The 17,667-nt window shown below is 45.8% G+C and overlaps 1 protein-coding gene across 1 annotated transcript in view; it reads left to right on the top strand.

Moving 5' to 3' along the window:
- PMF1 (polyamine modulated factor 1) overlaps positions 1-17,667 on the top strand; it is a 216,024-nt gene that overhangs the window by 141,987 nt on the left and 56,370 nt on the right. Inside the window, exon 4 of the mRNA XM_069607115.1 lies at positions 2,354-2,454. Coding sequence (XP_069463216.1) covers positions 2,354-2,454 — 101 coding nt within the window. The remainder of the gene's footprint in view (positions 1-2,353; positions 2,455-17,667) is intronic.

The raw sequence follows: 17,667 nt of genomic DNA, 5'->3' as shown, positions 1-17,667 counted from the left end.
ATTATCATATTCTGCTCTTGCCGGCAAGCAAAGCCCCCCCCCACACCCCCCACACTCTCCCCTGCACTTTTTGTTACTGCACTTGCACAAGCCGAATGACACAAGGCCTAGTAGGACCGTTCTTTGTTCTACTTCTTCTCTGGGCCCCCTCCCTGTTGGTCTTGTGGCACCTTGAAACACCATTTGCTGTATAGGCGCATTATAAACCCAATAAATAAATACATAGGAAGACTTGGCATTGCCTAGATCTCTCGATTTTGTCACTTTTTATTTTTTACAGTTTCTTTTTCCAGCCAATGACTCGGTTTCAGATGTAAGAACAAGTCAACTTGGCTACCATTTCCCCAAACCTCCTTTTTTCAGAGTGGACGCTCTTGTGACTCATTCTTTCTATTCATATGACCTCATTATTCGATCTCTACACACTCTGGTATCCCTTGACTTTGGTCTTCTGGTTGTAAGTATGAACGTGCACAACCCCTCCATTAACGCCATCTTCCTGCTTTCCTCCAAGGTCTAAGTTGAACTTTTACTGCAATAGTTTTTTGGGTTTTTTTGAAGTGGTGGGCGACAGGGCTTTCTTACTCGACTACAGTTGTGGCTACTGTACTCCAGTCCAAAGTCCCCTTTCCTCCATACGCCCACCGTCCCCCCAAAATGCCTTGGCGTCAGGAGCCGACCTAAATGGGTTGGAGAGGACTGAGGCATGGGGACGGGGTTTGGGGAGGTGGAGCCTGGGACCGCACATGCGTGGCCTGCATAATCTCGAAATGACTGGCAATTTTTGTATGGTGCTCCAAAAAGCTCCTGTCCTGTAAAACGGAATGTCCCATAAGCATGGGGCAAAGCGGACTATGGACTAGGACTACAGTAGTCTTTATGGTGATTAATTTACCATAGGGTCCTTTCCTTAACCCCAATAACTGTATATCAGGGGCAATATTAACTGTGACATCTCAGGCTTTTGCCACAATTCCTTAGTTTTTCCTGGCTGCTCAGTTTGTTCTCTGATGATATGTTGATGTTGGCTGAGGTGGGCACTGGGATGGGCGCGGCAGTGTTTGCAACTGCATCAGTCAATCATATCAAGGGACAGTGTTTTGCCTGAGGTGATGGTTCTGGTCTCATGCCTGCGAACGGAATCTCCAATAGCTGTGGAGAAAGGGGGATTGTGGACTTAAAGTACATTAGTCAATATAGTGAATATCTTATTTTGTATTTTCCGAACCACAAGTATTTCCAGATCCTCCGCACATATTACACTTGGGTGGGGGTGGGGGGGGGGATTCTCAAGACCGTTCAAAATTAAAATGGAGGGCTCCACATTCTTAATCCCATCTCTTGCATGTCACATAAAAAACTTTCTCTGAATTTCTGAATTGAAACTGTTCACCCTCTAGTAAGACTGGTTAAGGTAATCAATTTACACTAATCGACTCCAAATTAAGTTTCACCCCACCATACACCAAACTGAGAATGAGGGCTCCAACTCACTGTAAGGTTCATTTCTCAAGCTACCTTGCAGTACAGTTTGATCATATATTTATTTTCCTAGCAGTGATGACATTTTTGTTTAGTTTAGGCTCTGCTTCTATTCTTTGGTTCTATAGCTTTGTTCTCCTTTAAGACTGAAATCCTATGAGATCCTACTGAAAAAGTAATCTGTTCCACCCTTTAGAGTAGCAATACTTATATGCAAGTTGGGGCCAGCTGAGCACAAAGTGACTCTTTCGTAAGATCCATTTTAGAATGAATTGTTGCCACTCTAATCAATTCTTGCTATGTTTTAATGTTTGCTGCAATGACTGGAAGCCTACCATTGTTCCGCCGAGGCTAGCTCATTTATGTAAACACAGGGCCACATTGCATCACTGTACTACATTGTTGATCGCCTCTGCTGGACTGTGCCAAACGTCCTTTCATCTGTCTCAAAGCTGACTGATTATGGTGTAAATTCTTTTAGCTGTATGCGATATGTACCAGCAGGTGTATCAATATGGTATACAATGGTTGCCTCTCAGCTGTATCCTATTCCCTTCAGGTTATTTGGTTACTCTTGCTGGTTCTGCGCTACTGCAAATGATATTTTGACACTTATTTAAATTGAAGAGGCATCTTGTGAAAAGTTGCCTATGTCTCCCGTGGATCTGTGATTATTCCATACAATCGTACGTACACACATGTATATACACACACACACATGTGTACACATACACACACACTTTTCTTTTTATACAAGCCCATACACGTTCTAAAATGTTCCATTTGTAGTTACTAGTGACATTGTTAGCTTGAAAGACTCCAAGTGAGCTCCTTAAAGCGCTTTCAAGTAGTCTGTTTCTATTGTTTCCAGGATGAAATCCGGGAGATTAAAGAGGAAGGGAATCTTGAAGCCCTCCTAGAGTCTTTGGATAAGATTAAAGACGAAGCGAAGAGCCGGGTGGAACCTGCTTGGTGAGTATGGTAGGGGTAAAGATGTCTAGTTGCAAGCTACTAGGGGAGGAAGGATAGCTCAGGGAAACTAGTTTGTCTTGGAAGCAAGACAGTGCAGCGCAACACAGGTTTGAATCCTGATCCCGCACTTTAAAACCACTCCTGGTATTAAGCACGTTATAAATGAACAATTACTATCCAGGCATAAAGTTACTAGCTCTCTGTTCTCTACATACACACTGCACCTTGTTCTTATTCGCCAATTATCACCAGCCAATTGGTAGTGGCCAGTGCACATTTTCATGCCTGCTGGCATTCTTGATGTATTCACGTATGAAGGATTAGGATTCTTGCTGTGAAGAGTGCTAGTGATCTGTGTTTAATATGTATAGTCTAGATGTATATGGTTTTGAAGATTTGTGGAATGTTAACTTCTTAAATTGATGAATTGAGAAGTGATTGCAAGAAGTTGGGGAGCCTAAGCTGCTGTTTTATGGCTGTGTAGCTGTTAGTTAGCAAGGATCTTACAGTGTGAGTTCCTAGCATTGACCATGCACACACATTCCTGGAAGGAGATTGAGCAGAAAGCCTCTAAGATTTCGTGTGTGTGATTTCTTTGGTGTTTCCTTTACATAATCATGGGGGTTGGAGTGTTAGACCTTTGATCCAAATGGTATTGAATCCCTGGAGGTTTGGTGATGGGATTGGGGTGACCTTGGGGGCTGGGAGTTGCAATTCTCTGTGATGGGGGGCCTCTCATGTGAGTTTACAGTGTGACATATCCAGGGAATGTGGTCCTTCTCAAAGGGGAGCCATTTTTTTTGGAACTAGGGAGGTGAGCCGCAGGAGCAATGCCATAAGAGGAGAAAAGGTAAGAGGAATTCACATGGCGTAGATTGGCAAAGGGGACCACCTCCTCAGAGGCAGGAAGCAGCCCGATGCACCAGGCGTCTGCCACGGCCGTGTAACCTGTGGAACTTGGCGCACTCTGGGAAGGTCTGGAGCCAAGCGGGCTGAACTGAATGGCTGGAAAACACCACCCAAGAGCTTGCGGAATCAGCAAACGGCAGCCCAACTAAGAGGCTGAACCACGGTTCCACGACTGCCAAGAAAAACGGCTCCTCTAAGAAACACTGCCATACCCCATGGCAGCGTGGAAGACGCAGGAGCCCTGCAGAGGGTGATAGCTAAATGGTCCCAAGAAGAGGAAAGCGGTACCAACACCCATGGTCTGAGGAAGATACCCCACGGCAGGGTGAAATATCAGAGAGCCATAGAGAAGAGGAAAGCCAAACAGTCCAGAAAAACCCAAAGAACTCCAGGCACACTTGGTCGGGTGAAGAAACCCCACGGCTGCGTAGAAAACCACGACGCCCTCGGCAGGGTGAAAGCCCAACAACCCCAAGAAAAGGTAAAAGACCTACTCCTCGAAGGCAAACTTGAGTGCTAGGCTCACACAAGGGGTGGAGAGAATACCCCAACAAGAGTGAGAAAGGTGAAACTCCAGAAGGAAGAGGAAGATGCACAGCGCCAAAGTCGCTTAAGAGAAACCACGTCCAGTTTGAATTAATCACAACCTGATTGATATAATCAAGGACAACCTGATTGATATAATCAAGGACAATTGTGCCCAAAAACGAGGAAGGATTAAAAAATGTTTTTTTTTTTTGTTGTAACGTTTTTCTTTACAGCCAGGTGTAGTGGTAGGGTCAGCACTTGGGTCAGACTAGGATTTTGGGACAGAGGACTAAGTTATGTTTTGTAAAACTGGCAGGCGAGCACCACTTATGCTTTTCCTTTTTAGATAGGATTGAGCTCCATCCTAAGGTTAGGCCTTTTCCAAGTTTTACTAAACTTTTATTGTTAACATGATCTTTTGTCCGCCTACTGAGTCAGACTCACTACAGCAATGGTGGACGAGAACTGTCCAAGACGACGACGACGGGGGGGGGGCAAGTCTGGAGGCTAATCATGTCTTTCTTTTGTGCATCTTCCCTGAATCTTAAGGGAATTGGTTTCATGACAAACATTTGTCATCCGATGTTCCGAATGTTGATGGCACCTTCAGAAACACTACACTTTATCAGTGTCTGGAAGAGATCTCTAGTTTGTGGAAAGCACCCCTAATCCTCAGGACTGGTTTCATCAGACACTTGACCGCGACATTGGTTCATGCTCCCCTTTGTGCACCTACTTGGCCAATGATCACGGAGCTCTGTGCAAGTCAGTTTGACAGCTTACCTGATGCAATGGGAGATGGCATATTGAAGCTTGCAACTAGCACCCGCTTCTACAACACCAATTGTAAATCCAAAAAAGGCGGACACCTAGGAGGAAACACAGCCAGTGGAGCCATGTTAGGCCAGCTAGCAAATTGATCCTAGATTAAAGATTAGCAGTTCGATGGTATGCAAGCCAATCGCAACACTCATTCACCATGGTCATGCATCTAAGACGACTCAAGCAATTAAACACGCTGTGCGCTATGCCACATAGTGTAAGAGGAGGGGGAAGAGACAGGAGGATATTGGGAGTCAGGAGTTTGCAGTTTGATGAGGACAGTTCATGGATGTGTGGCGATGCGGACATGTGCAGGAAGATGGAGAAAGGGAGCTGGAGAAGTGTGTTGAGGAGGGGAGATTACCATGTGAAGAGATGGGGAAGATGAGGATGGAGGAGGAGGAAGAGAATGCATGCAGGGGAAGAAGAGTCGAGACCGGAGGAAGAGCATTAAGAAGAGGAGCGAGTTGGAACTAGGGGAGGAGCAGGGGACTATCAAGAAGGAGGGAAGGAGAGAAAAGCAAGACATAGGTAAGATGCAGGGGCGGAGTAGCAGCAGATTAGAACATTGCAGAAGGTTGAACGGGAGACCGAAGGAATAATGAGAGGAGAAAAAAATGTGAGGCTAAAAAGGAGTAAGGGGGAAAGTGACAAGGAGTTGGTGGTGCTTAAGAGGAGGGTGTCGGGAGAACAGGATGGGATAGGCCTAAGCTCCTTAAGAGGCTCTAAGCTAACTGAGAAGCAGTACCCATGAAAGACCCCAACAGCCTAGTCTAGGGTTAATGACTGAGAACCTCAGTGTCCAATGTGATTGTAAGGGCCCAGTGCTTGGCCAATGTTCAGACGACCCGAAACAAACTAGGGGGTAGTGCCTGCCTTTGCCAGAAAAGAGACTTGTGATGTGCTGACAAATTCTACAAGAGGCAAAAAGTAAGTCCTTCCACTAAGCCAAGGAAGTCTTTCTGGCAGGCAATTTTTAATGCCCAAAGACTGAGTGACACTTTTCTGCCAGAAATTTGGAGTTTGAGAGCGAGGGAAGCATTTGGGGCTACAAGGGGAGCATTGTGACCAGTGCTTTGTTTCAGGAAGCCTGCCAAGTGATCTCAGTAAACCTCATCTCTTCTGTTCTGCTATGTAGGCTTTGAGTCACCCGTTGATCCCTCTTTCTCCCCTCTGTCTCCCCTCTTTCTCCCCCCTCCAAGCCTGTGTGGATCGACTTTTTAGGCTTCAGAGGTTGGCAAAATACATACCATTGGGAGGGTTCATAACTGTATTAAGGAATGTAGAATAGTGCAGGGAAAGCAGCGCCCTCACGCATTCCGAATTCTGGGCACTTCTTACCTCATATGTGTGAACAAACATCCTGAACAGCATGCCTGGGAGATCGGAAGCATAGACACATTACAACAAGGCATTAATTGTGGCACAATTAAATCTTGGGCCACTTTATGTGCTATGGTCAATTTCTACACTGTACACAAGCTTTTAGGCACAAGAATTTTGTCAAATGACCGAGGACACTCGGATGGAATGTCTTGTGATGATCGTAACAGACAACAGCAGAAAAAAATACTATGACTGCAACTTGCGAAAAGCAAAATACATAGTCCGAAATGGATGCTTATTCTACTCTAAATGCTTTTTGGAGGTTTTTGTCTGCATTGTGAATTTGAGGTTTTAAGAACAGATTAAATCAGTGACTCACCCCCTTTTAATGAGTCTAGCAATTATTGTATAGAATTCCAGAAAGACACATCATTTGTTATTCCAATTCCTTCTTATTTAGGATCACTGCTCAGTCTTAAGCTTGTGGAACCCCCTGTTTTAATAGGCCTGAACAAGATAGATATCCACTCTGGAAACAGCCACATTGTGCTGGCCACAGTCCAGGAGCTTCCATTAAAAAAAAAATAAAAGAATAAAATTAAAATGCAATGTTTTTTTCTTTTAGGGGTAACAAGGGAGTACACAGCGGTAGCAAGGGAGACAATAGGGGTCTCAGCTGCGGCTCCAAATGATGTCCTTGCTTTATATGTCCAGTGGTAATTGTGTTTCTCGATTTGCAACATTTTCTCTTTCTTGGGGTTATTGTGAACGGTGGTATACCATAAAGGGTTTGTGATATCTGTTCATGGGGTGGGGGTGGGGAATGGAGTCCTTCATCCAGGTATTCCTGGTTAAGTTTGTGGGGTGGAGTAAGGTTTTGAACCTTCAAGACAGGGAGGAGCTCATTCAGCTAGATCTCTCTCCATGGTTTTATAGTTGTCCGTGGGGCCTTCACACCTTTCGAGTAGAGGGAGATCTGCATGGAGTATGATGACCGGAATAGGGAGTTGGTCACCCCGACATAAAGAGAAGTGGGATGCTACTGTTACAAGGTTCTCAATGCAGTAAATACCATCCAAAGTGTGTCCGGTTGTGCTGTTAGGTTACCTAACTGATTGTTTGAATTGGAGGCCATCCAGGTTCGCTCACAAAGTTTGTTAGCCACATTTTCCTTTTTTCTACCATTGATTGAATCCTCATAGGATGTGAAGGTCTCCAATTAGGTTTGCTAACTAATCTGCAAAGTTGCCTGCAAGTGGTTTGCAGATTCACACATGTCAAAGCGTTGTTCAAATACTTCAGTGTAACAGAAGGGCTTTAATGGTGTACGAGGGTAGAGCTTTAGCAGCGTTTGAATGTTTGCAAGAATGATTGCTTATCTTCTTGCCGGTGTTGGTAAATCTAGTCTTATGCGACAGGCTAGCCTTGTGTAATACTGCAGAGTGATTACCTTTTAGCCAGGTTTCTGTGATTAAAGTAGATTTTTGTTGCTCTTGAAGACTAAGTTGTCAAGGTCTAAACTTTGTTTGACTATGGAGTGGCACAGGTGCTAAGAGGCAGTTATCTGATTGCTCTGTGTCTCTGTTGGTCCCAGGGGAGAGGGGGTGTTTCTCCCAGGTTAGTCGGCAGCTGGGAGGATGCAACAGTGTTATGTGGATTTGAAGAGGCTAAGGAGGTTCCTTTTAGAGGTAGGATTACACACAAAAAAATGTGTAAAGCACAAATCTTAACAAAATAATGTACAAAGCAATAATCGTCCCGACTATAGTCAAGTGTCGAACGAGACCGGTGATTGAAAGTATGTTTCAGAGACTTGCATTCCCCCTAACTTCAAATGTGTCTCTAGGTCCTGTGAGGGGTCAGAAATGTGAGGCCGACAACTTTGGTGAAGGTTTTTCAAAAGATGCAATTTTATTAACTCAAAAGGTTGGATAAATGCCTCACTATCCCTACCCTGACAAGGACCTTTCTGCCTAAAATAAACTAAAGGAAACTCTAACAAAAGGTTTCTGTCCCTCACACTTAATAATACACAACTTAACAAGGCAGTTTGTGGCAGCTCAAAGGCAACAAATATAACAGTTACATTCACATCATAACAACTGCTTCTCCTAATCTGGGTGATTTTCCCTTCCCCAGATTCAAGTAGGATTTTATTCAAAAGTTCAAAAAGGTTAAGGAAATCCTGTATTTTAACAAAGTTCTCTTTCGGTTTCAAATTGATAACACAAAGTTCCAACTTGTTTTCAACTAATAATTCACAAGTGTTTACAAAACGTGTTCCTCTTGGTATTTGCAACAAAGTTCTTGAAACACATTCTGTTCAACAACCCAGAATATTTTCTTACTTCCCTGGTTTCAACAAAACTGTCTTTGTCTGGGTATTTCTGAACCAGTTCACAAAACCACTTGTTTGACAATTTTAAATACCTCTGCAGTAGTTCACACAACTCTTGCTTCAATAATATTACTTTGTCAGGATCATTCTGCATTAATCCACAAAACACTTCAGTGGTTCTTATGCTTCATGGCTTGTAACCATACCACAGTACTTCAATGCTTCCACCTGTCTACTGCCCTGCCAGGCTTATTAAGACAACGTTCTCTGCTCTGGTGTACTCTCCTGCGAGAACAGATCAAACTACTACAGCGGTCTCTGACGGGCCATAGTAAACTACTACTTGAAAGTACTTCTATGGTAAAGGTTGTACTCAAACAGGTTAGCAATGTATTTTGCTCAGCAACATCAGATATAAGAAACACTTCAAGGGAAACAAGAATCACACTCTCTGTAGGTTATGCTCCACTCCCTATGAACATCTTCCCTCAGAAGGGCAGCCTTCCTGCCACTCCTGTTTCTTCCCTTCTCCACTTAACAACTGCTGATAAGGTTTTTATTTCAATTTCACACTTTGACTTTGGCAATGTGGGTTTAAGCCCTTTTCTCTGAGGACCTCCTTTTCACATGGACAATAGTTTTGACCCAAACTGAAAACACCAACTGCCTTCTTTTGGCTTTCGCAATGCGGGTTCTTTCTTAATTGCCTGATTGATATTTCTCTTTTAGCTTTGGCAATGATGGTTCATCTTTTCTCTCATGGATATTGACCCGTGTTGTTGTTGGCTCATAGTGTCCCACAATGTCGGTCACCCTTCTGAAACGGTATTTGGGTTCTGATTTCGCCATCAGAGCCTTTTTTAAATCAGCTTGGTTCACAACGGCAAAATTAACTTGCTTTATATTAGTTTGCTATTAAGTCTCTTCTTCCCTTCATTCAATCCGTTTAACACAGTTCTATTGTTTAAGCCCTTCTGCGACGTGTCTGTCACCAGCTGGGCTCCCCTGACTCCCACAACACGTCGGTGTTCGTCTACCACTGGTGCTTGCCAAACAAGGTGGAAAATTATCAAGAAGAGCACTTTCAGCTGCGCAAACTCTGCAGATGCTTTCCTCAGAGAGAGAGTTGTTACTCCCAACACTTCCCGCTGCGTCGACTCTGCAATTAGTCTTTAACGTGAAATGCCCTCTCAGGACTGGCATCAACTTCACACGCCCCTGTGGTCCCAGCATCTCTGCTCACACATGACCTCTGCTACCATGTGGCGCTAGGAAAACAACCCTGCCTTCTACTACTGCTCCTTCCTATGGCGTGCACCTAAGGGGGCTTTTTTGCCTCATAGTCCTCCTCTGGTGTGGGTCATTAATCTTAATTGACTGCAGGTTGCAGTCCTGTGCCTCTGCAATCATCATCTTCGTTCCAGTACTTTGCAAATTATGGGACATGTAGTCCATAATATTAAATTTGGCTTTTCTAACAGTTTCTACTTTACAATCCGCTCTTCGAAAGTTGGGATCTTGGGGAAAGTTATACAAGAGTTTCCCATTCTTCCAGACCTGGATTCCTCCCTGAGCCCTCCATGTCATCCTCCTGCAGAACACCACCTGCAGGGTCCGGATCAGAAAGGGTCTGCCTTTCCCTGGCCACATGAGAAGGGCCCCATGCCAGGTTTCCTGGGTGAATCATCTGATTCATCACAGTCCCAAGGTGCGTCTTCTGCTGGGGTTTGGTTTTGTTCTTGGCCTGAGCGGAGGGTCTAGGTTTGAATGTTAGAGCTTTTTTCACTTTCTTCCATGTGTGGGGTTTCTTTTGCATCACAGGTGTATTTTCTGAGATATCAGCAGTGGGTGTTCTCACAGGCATGTGTTCTTGAGGGCATTGTTTTACATAAACCAGCAGGGACGCACGCACTCTCCAAGTCTGTCCAGGCTAGCCCAAATAAATTGGAAGTGGGCACTCAAGTGGAACATGTTCCTAGTGTCTCAACACGTTCCAGGGGAACTCCATTCTCTAGCAGACTCACTAAGCAGAGATCCCCTACCCAAAGAGCACGAGTGGTAGTTCAGCAGAGATATTTCAGATCATCTTTTCCCTCTGGGGCTTTCCTCCGTTAGACTTGTTCTCCACAAGCCTAAACACACAATGTCCAGACTTCGCATCCAGGTTTCCCCAACCCAGATCCAAGGGGAACGTCCTGTGGATGAGGCGGTCAGGGAAATTTGCTTAAGCGTTTCCCCCAACACCGTTCCTGAGCAGAATAGTGAACAAGATGAACCAGGAACACGTAACTCTAATCCTGGTTGCTCCTATGTGGGCGAGACAAGCTTGCTTTCTGCAGCTGCGCTAACTGGCGATGTGTGATCCAATCAAACTTCCGTGCCCTTTCAACATGCTCACCTAACACGGGGGGGACAAGGTTACACCCACAACCTAAATCTATGAACTTGGCAGCTTGGCTCCTGAAGTCATCGAGTTTGGTCATTTAAAACCACCTCATGGTGTATGGAAATCCTCAAAGTGGCACAGAACCAGACACTGTTACTTTAACAAATGGAAAAGATTTGTAACATGGTGCCAGTCAAAAAATGTAAACCCTATCAAATGTACTCCATCACACATTTTTCATTACATGCCCCACTTGCTAGACTCTGGCCTAGTATTCAACTCCATCAAGGTTCACCTAGCTGCTCTATCTGTCTACACCACTTCTCAAAGCAAGGTGTCCTGGTGGAAAGTCCCTGCCATTAAGGCATTCCAAGAAGAAGTTAAGAGGCTTTAACCCCCCACTCCCATTTCAAACCCGCCTCTGGGGTCGGATCTAAATGTGGTACTCTCAAAGCTCATAGGTCTTCCCTTTGCACAAATCCAGCCTTACACCTAACATACAAGACAGCTTTTCTGGGGGCCATCACCTCCCTAAGAAGAGTCGGTGAACTACAAGCTTTGTCAGCTCAAGACCCTTTATTTTGTTATCTACAAAGACAAGTTGGTACTAAGAACACACCCTAGGTTTTCACTTAAGTTCATATCCAAGTTCCATGACAACCAGTCCTTTTGAACTACCCGCTTTCTTTAAAAAACCTCAGCTGAGATAAATCTCCATACACTAGACATAAGGAGGGTGGTTCTTTACTATGTAATGAAAACTGCTAAGAAACACAGACCAATTGTTTGTCTCCATAGCACCTCATGATCACGTTAAAAAAAAAAAAAAAGCCATCTCCAGATGGATAGTGAAATGCATACAGCTCTGCTACTCTCTATCAAACAAAACTCTGCCTTTTGCACGAAGAACTCGCTCTACCAAGAGTACAGGAGCTACTTTGGCCTTTATTGCAAACGTCCTGCTGGACGCCATTTCCAAAACAGCTACATGGAGTTCTATAAATGCTTTTGCTCCGCATTACTGCATTGACAAATTCTAAAGCAGATTAACAGGTGGGACAAGCAGTGCTAAAACATATATTTGCCGCTGTACCTTCTGACAACCCACCACCTTCTCCAGACACTGCTAGCTAATCTATGCATAGCATGTGATCTAAGCAGATGCACAAGTCTCAGAAGGATTACATTACTCACCGTAATCGTATTTCTGATGCTTGTATCTACTTGGATGCGCCCACCTTTCATCCCCTGTGTAGTAGATGGTGCATAGATGTTTTCTGGCTTTATCTACTCTAATCTGCTTTGTTACATTTGTACTCGCGCTACACTTCATGCTATCTCATGTCGGAAACAAAACAATCTGAGGGACCTCAATGCGTGAAGCACCATGTGTACAGTGGACGTCGCACTAGGGATAGTATTACTGGCATGCCCTTTTGATGTCCCTTTTCTGGGGACATCAACAAAAAATGTAATACTCTGCCGCTACCACTAGATGTCAGCCTATGCATAGCATGTGAATCTAAGCAGATACAAGCATCAGAAATACGATTGCGGTGAGTAATGTATCATCCATTTCTGAGGCTTGTGAAATCTGCTTAGATCACATGCTGTGCATAGGCCGACATCTAGTGGAAGTATTACAGTTGTTGTTTTTGAAAAGGGACGTCGACAGGGCGTGCCAGTAATACTACCCCTAGTGTGACGACCACTGTACCCATGGTCCATCATGTGTCGAGGTCCCTCAGATTGTTTTTTTTCCCGCCATCGTAGATGGACGCTATTTCGCGGAGTTCTCCTTCCGGAATAACGCCATTGATTCATACAAATTAGAGAGGGTTTCTCTTCCTATCCTTTATATCTGGTCTCCCCGTGATGTTCCCTGTGCCCCTCCCTTTTTGCACACAGGTGTTGCCTGTTTTGCTTGATTCTTCTAACCGCCCTGCCCCCCCCCGCACCCTTCCAGCCTACTTCTGCAGGAGTCTGTCCTGATAAATTCTGCTTTCACCATCACTGTCTTGTGGCGAATGCTGGATTTGACTTTTATGGACTTCATTGATTCACGGTGCATCACCCTTTCTCATGGTGGCCCTGAATCATGATGTTCCCATCTTCCTCTTGTATCCAGGCTTGCAACATTATGTGTTACTACTGAATTCTGCAATTGTTTTCGCTCTCCCCTCTTGCTTCTCCACTCTTTTTGACTGCTTAGTCTCTGTTCTCTCCTCCTCCTTCCTTTCTCCCTTTTCCTATCTTCTCCCCTTCTCCTCTTACTTTCTTCTATGCACTTACTCTATCAGAATTGTCCCTGGACCTAGTATGATGGCAACCTCGTCTCTCCTCCCCCATCTCCTTACTTGTTTCCCCCACCCAGCCTCTCCAGCACTATCTGAAATGTCGTCCGGCCGAGTACGGTAGTCTTTTGTTTTGTTCCTCCCCTCCCTTGCTGCACCCCTCTCCCTCACCTTTTGTTTTCTCCAGCTCTACCAGAATTGTCATCGGGCCTAGTACAGTAGTCACCTGTTTGTTTCCATTTCCTTCCCACTCTGGCCCTCCCTTCCTTACCTATGACTTAGCTCTTGCATTATCTGATATTGTCAGGCCCAGTACAATAGTCAATTTCACATACTTACTGTTCATGGCTTGTGAGAATGTCATTATATTTTCCCTTGTTCACTCCCTTGCCTTGAAGCGCTTTGAAACACATAGTTTATTTATATAGCGCCTATACACAATCCTTTCAGATCTTCCATCAGCGACTATCGATAACATCCGACAGCGGTGAAGAAAACTACAGCCGATGGGATTCTTCGGATCTGTCCGGCCTTGGAAGGCCGCTTCGGGCTTCGCCACACACAGTAAGGATAGAGGGGGAGGTCATTTGAGAATGTATTTACCCCTTTTCATACGCTATTCTTGCCTAGCTGCTGTTTCTTTTCATTATGGATAGAACCCCTTTCAAGTTCTGCCCTAAGTGCAACAAAAAGTTCCTGTGGGTCGACAAGCACCTGATGTGCAACCTTTGTCTCCCAAGGGATCACATCGAAGGGACCTCTCGAGCGTGTAAGTTCTTTAAACCCAAGATGTTAAAGGACCGTTTAACCAAGCGCTGGGCCCACCACGCCATGCAGGCCAAGGCCACAATGGACGTGGAGGGAACTTGCAGCAACGCCGTTTTTTCCAACGGCGAAGGCGACAGGGATACTTCGGTTTCCCAAGCGCAAGCCCCCGACCCCAACAGACAAGCCGGCGGCATTGTTACGGGGATGACACCCGGCGGCATCCGCGCTCACACAGCCCCGTACACAAGGCACACACCCAAGGGCTGAGACTAGACACGTTCGTCGAACAAAGGCCCACGCACGACGTCTAGGGAGAGGTCCACAGAATCCCTGTCCTCTGAGCACTCGAGGTCCCGATCGCCGCATGACAGGCCCCGACTGTCGAAAGACAGCACAGACGTTGTGACTAAATCCATTCCCGAACGTCGCAGGTCAAGAGACGAGACGAGACTTCGGATCATTCCACAGCCGAGGTTTGACTTTCTTCGTCGAAAACGGCAAAGAACTCTGTACAGGCGGGATTAGCCTATTAGGTTAAGAAACCTGTCCCAGAGAGCCTAATAAAGGGGAAGGAGTCCAAGAAGAAGAAAAAGGGCCAGCCTTCACCTCAAGTCCCAGTCACTCCTCAGGATCAGGACCTTCTGTTGGACCCTATGTCAATTTCTAGCTCTACCCAATGGACATGTGAGGAAATTGATAGGGTTGTGAGAAGGATGATCTGTATGGCAATTCTTTTTGAAAAAAATCCAGATTCTTTCCAGAGTCTTCAGACCACCCCACCCACAACAGCTGCCTCGAGTTCTCAGACCCCTGTATCTGCCACTGCTTTTCAGCCCCCCCCGAGGTCTCGTCCTGATTCCCTGACTATTCCATCACAGCAGGACTCTCCAGTCATTGACCCTGCAGTCATTGACCTGTACGACCCGGATACTGACACTGAGGACCTCTATGTAACTTTAGAGGCCGCAGATCCTTACTATGGTGATGATGATGAAGAGTAGGACATGTATGACATGGACTCTCCCGTCAACCAGGATCCCCCTGTGGCAGATTTGCCTATAGATAACCAGCCACTATAGAATGACATGCTCATCAAGGCAGCCAAGCACTTCCAGATAAAAACGCAGGCAACTCAACAAGACAAGGACTTGATGACATTTTAGGGGATAAGAAGGCTGTCACTGAGTTCATTCCCATCCTGCAGTCTATTCAGCGGAAGATGCAACCCTCACTGGAAACTCCTAACTAGACACGAGCAGTGAATACCTGCATCGAGAAGCTCTTCTGCCCTGCTCCCTCCGGCCCTCTCTATATCGGGGGGCAGCTCAAACTGACTCTGGTAGTTACAACAAGGAAGAGAGCAGGAACACTACTAGCCTCTTCTGAGGCACCTCCGGACATGGAGAGCAAGAAGCTGTACACAGTGGGGAGGAAAGTGGCCTCTTCGGCTGCCTTCCAAACGAGAATAGCTAATAATAGCACTCTTCTGGCGAGTTGTAACTGCCATAAATGGGATGAGGTATCTGCTTTATCATCGGCTCCTGAACGCCTTAAGGCACAGTTGGCCCTGGTGGCTGCAGAAGAAAGGCCGGTTTAAAGCTGCACTTTAAAATCTAATCTGGACGCCGCTGACAATATGGGCAGGATTATTGCAGATGGAACAATTATTAAGCGCCATGCTTGACCACGCCAGTCCGGCTTCAAGCAAGAGACGCAAGCCACGCTTGTTAATATGCCTATTGATCCCAATGTCCTCTTTGGAAAGGTTGTTGAAGACGCATTGAAAACTGGTAAAAAGGAATACGATACACGAAAGTCGTTGGGCCAGCTAACTAATAAACCCACTGGCCAGAGAGGCAATAGTAGTAATTTTTGTCGCTCACGTGGACAAAATTCACAGGGGGGTTCAGGCTGCAATCCGAATCGGGGAGCATCCTGGGGTAACGATCAAGGCCAAGCCTCACAAGGTTACTAAAGGGGACAGCGCAGATCCCACAGCCGGGGGAGGTCCTCCTCGTCTGGAGCTAGAGCCACACCTCCAAAACAGTGACTACCCGCTTCAGGTGCCCTCCCATGCCTCTCCATTGTTTATTTTATTTTTATTTTAGTATTTGTATAGCGTGCTGCAACCCGTGGGCTTAGAGGCGCTGAGAAGAATATGTATGCAGGCTTGCTTAAGGGTTACAAGATAGCGGCCCATTACAATGGATAAAACAGTTACATCGATTACAGTAGGTTACAAGTCGGGTGCAGTAAGCATAGACAGTCATAAACTGAGACAATAGGGGGAGGCAATTCAGACAAAAAGCTTAGTCTTCAGGGCTTTACGGAAGGTTGTGTGTGATTTGTTCATCCTGAGTTGGGCAGGGAGGGTGTTCCAGTGAGTTGCAGCCAAGGTAGGGAAACTAGAGCCGCCGGCTCTAACTCTTCGTGTGTGAGGAACAGTGAGGCGATTGGCATACGGAGACCTGGACGGTCTGGAGGGTGTTTTTATGGTGATCCTCTGAGCTAAGTAGGTAGGTGCCAGTCCATGGATGCATTTGTGTGCAATGGCCAGTGTTTTGAAAATGATCCTTTCTTTGACGGGCAGCCAATGGACCTGCCTTCTGACCCCAGAGATGTGCTCCCAGCGATCTATACCCGTTGCGGCCCTCAAGGCATCATTCTGAGCAACTTGAAGTTTTGACAGGTTCTTTTGGGAGGTACCGGCATAGAGTATGTTACAGTAATCTAGCCTAGATCCTATAATGGCCCTTGCAATGGCGATGCAGTTGTCTTGTGATAAGAATGGCCTCAATGCACTGATTAGTTTGGAGTGGTAAGCAGCTGAGTAAGCGATGGCATTAACCTGTCTGTCCATGGTCATGCTAGGTTCCAGGTGGACGCCTAGAGTTTTGATGGCTTGGGACACGGTAATGGGGATGTTGTCTATTGTAAATGTGCTGTATTGTGCACCGAGTTTACTGAGTGTGGCTGTCGATCCAATTAGCAAGAGTTCTGTTTTCTCGTTGTTTAGGCACAGCCAGTTTTCAGCCATCCAGGAATGGATTGTGGAGTAGATGCGATTGAGAGTATTTGTGTCTTTATGGTAGTCACCAGTCAGAGGGATGAGCACCTGTGTCTCATCAGCATAGTTGGTATATGTGATGCCCATGGCGTCAAGAAGTTGGAACAGTGGCATTGTGAAAAGGTTGTAGAGAGTTGGTGATATGCAGGACCCTTGAGGGACACTGCATTTGATAGGGCTGGGGGCAGCACTCGAGAAGTCAGAGAACACCTTCATCACTCTCTCTTTGAGGAAGGATGATATCCATTCGCAAGCTTTCGGGGAGAAGTTGGCAGTGGAGGACAGATGATGACACAGGGTCTTGTAATGTACCAAATCGAATGCGGCCGACGGGTCTAACAAGAGAAGTAGAGCACGCCTGCCGGCATCTTTTAAGTCATCGATTTGATTTTTGAGATCCAGTAGGGCGGTTTCTGTGCCGTGCCGTGGTCTGAAGCCAGATTATCGTAGCCCTAGGAGTTGGTTTTCTTCCAAGAATTTTTGAACTTGCAGGTAAGCTGCTTTATCAAGAATCTTTAGCACAAAGGGGACAGTAGTGATTGGTCTGTAGTTCCCTGGGGCCATTGGGTCAAGGGATGTTTTCTTTAGGAGTGGGCGGACCCAGGCCTCCTTAAGGGAGGTAGGTACCTGAGCTGAGTGGAAGGATGAATTAATGAAGGCGGTAATGAGGGGAGCCAAGGAGTGGGCACATTCTTTAATGATGTGTGCCGGGCAAGCATCCCCTTTGCAGTTGGAAGGCTTAATGGATTTGATAAGGTCTATAACTTCTGCTTCA

Source organism: Ambystoma mexicanum, chromosome 1p (assembly GCF_040938575.1).
Source record: "Ambystoma mexicanum isolate Mex_15411 chromosome 1p, UKY_AmexF1_1, whole genome shotgun sequence".
Taxonomy (NCBI): Eukaryota; Metazoa; Chordata; class Amphibia; order Caudata; family Ambystomatidae; genus Ambystoma; species Ambystoma mexicanum.
The sequence above is the reverse complement of the archived record's forward strand: the minus strand, read 5'-3'. Positions and strand labels throughout refer to the sequence as shown.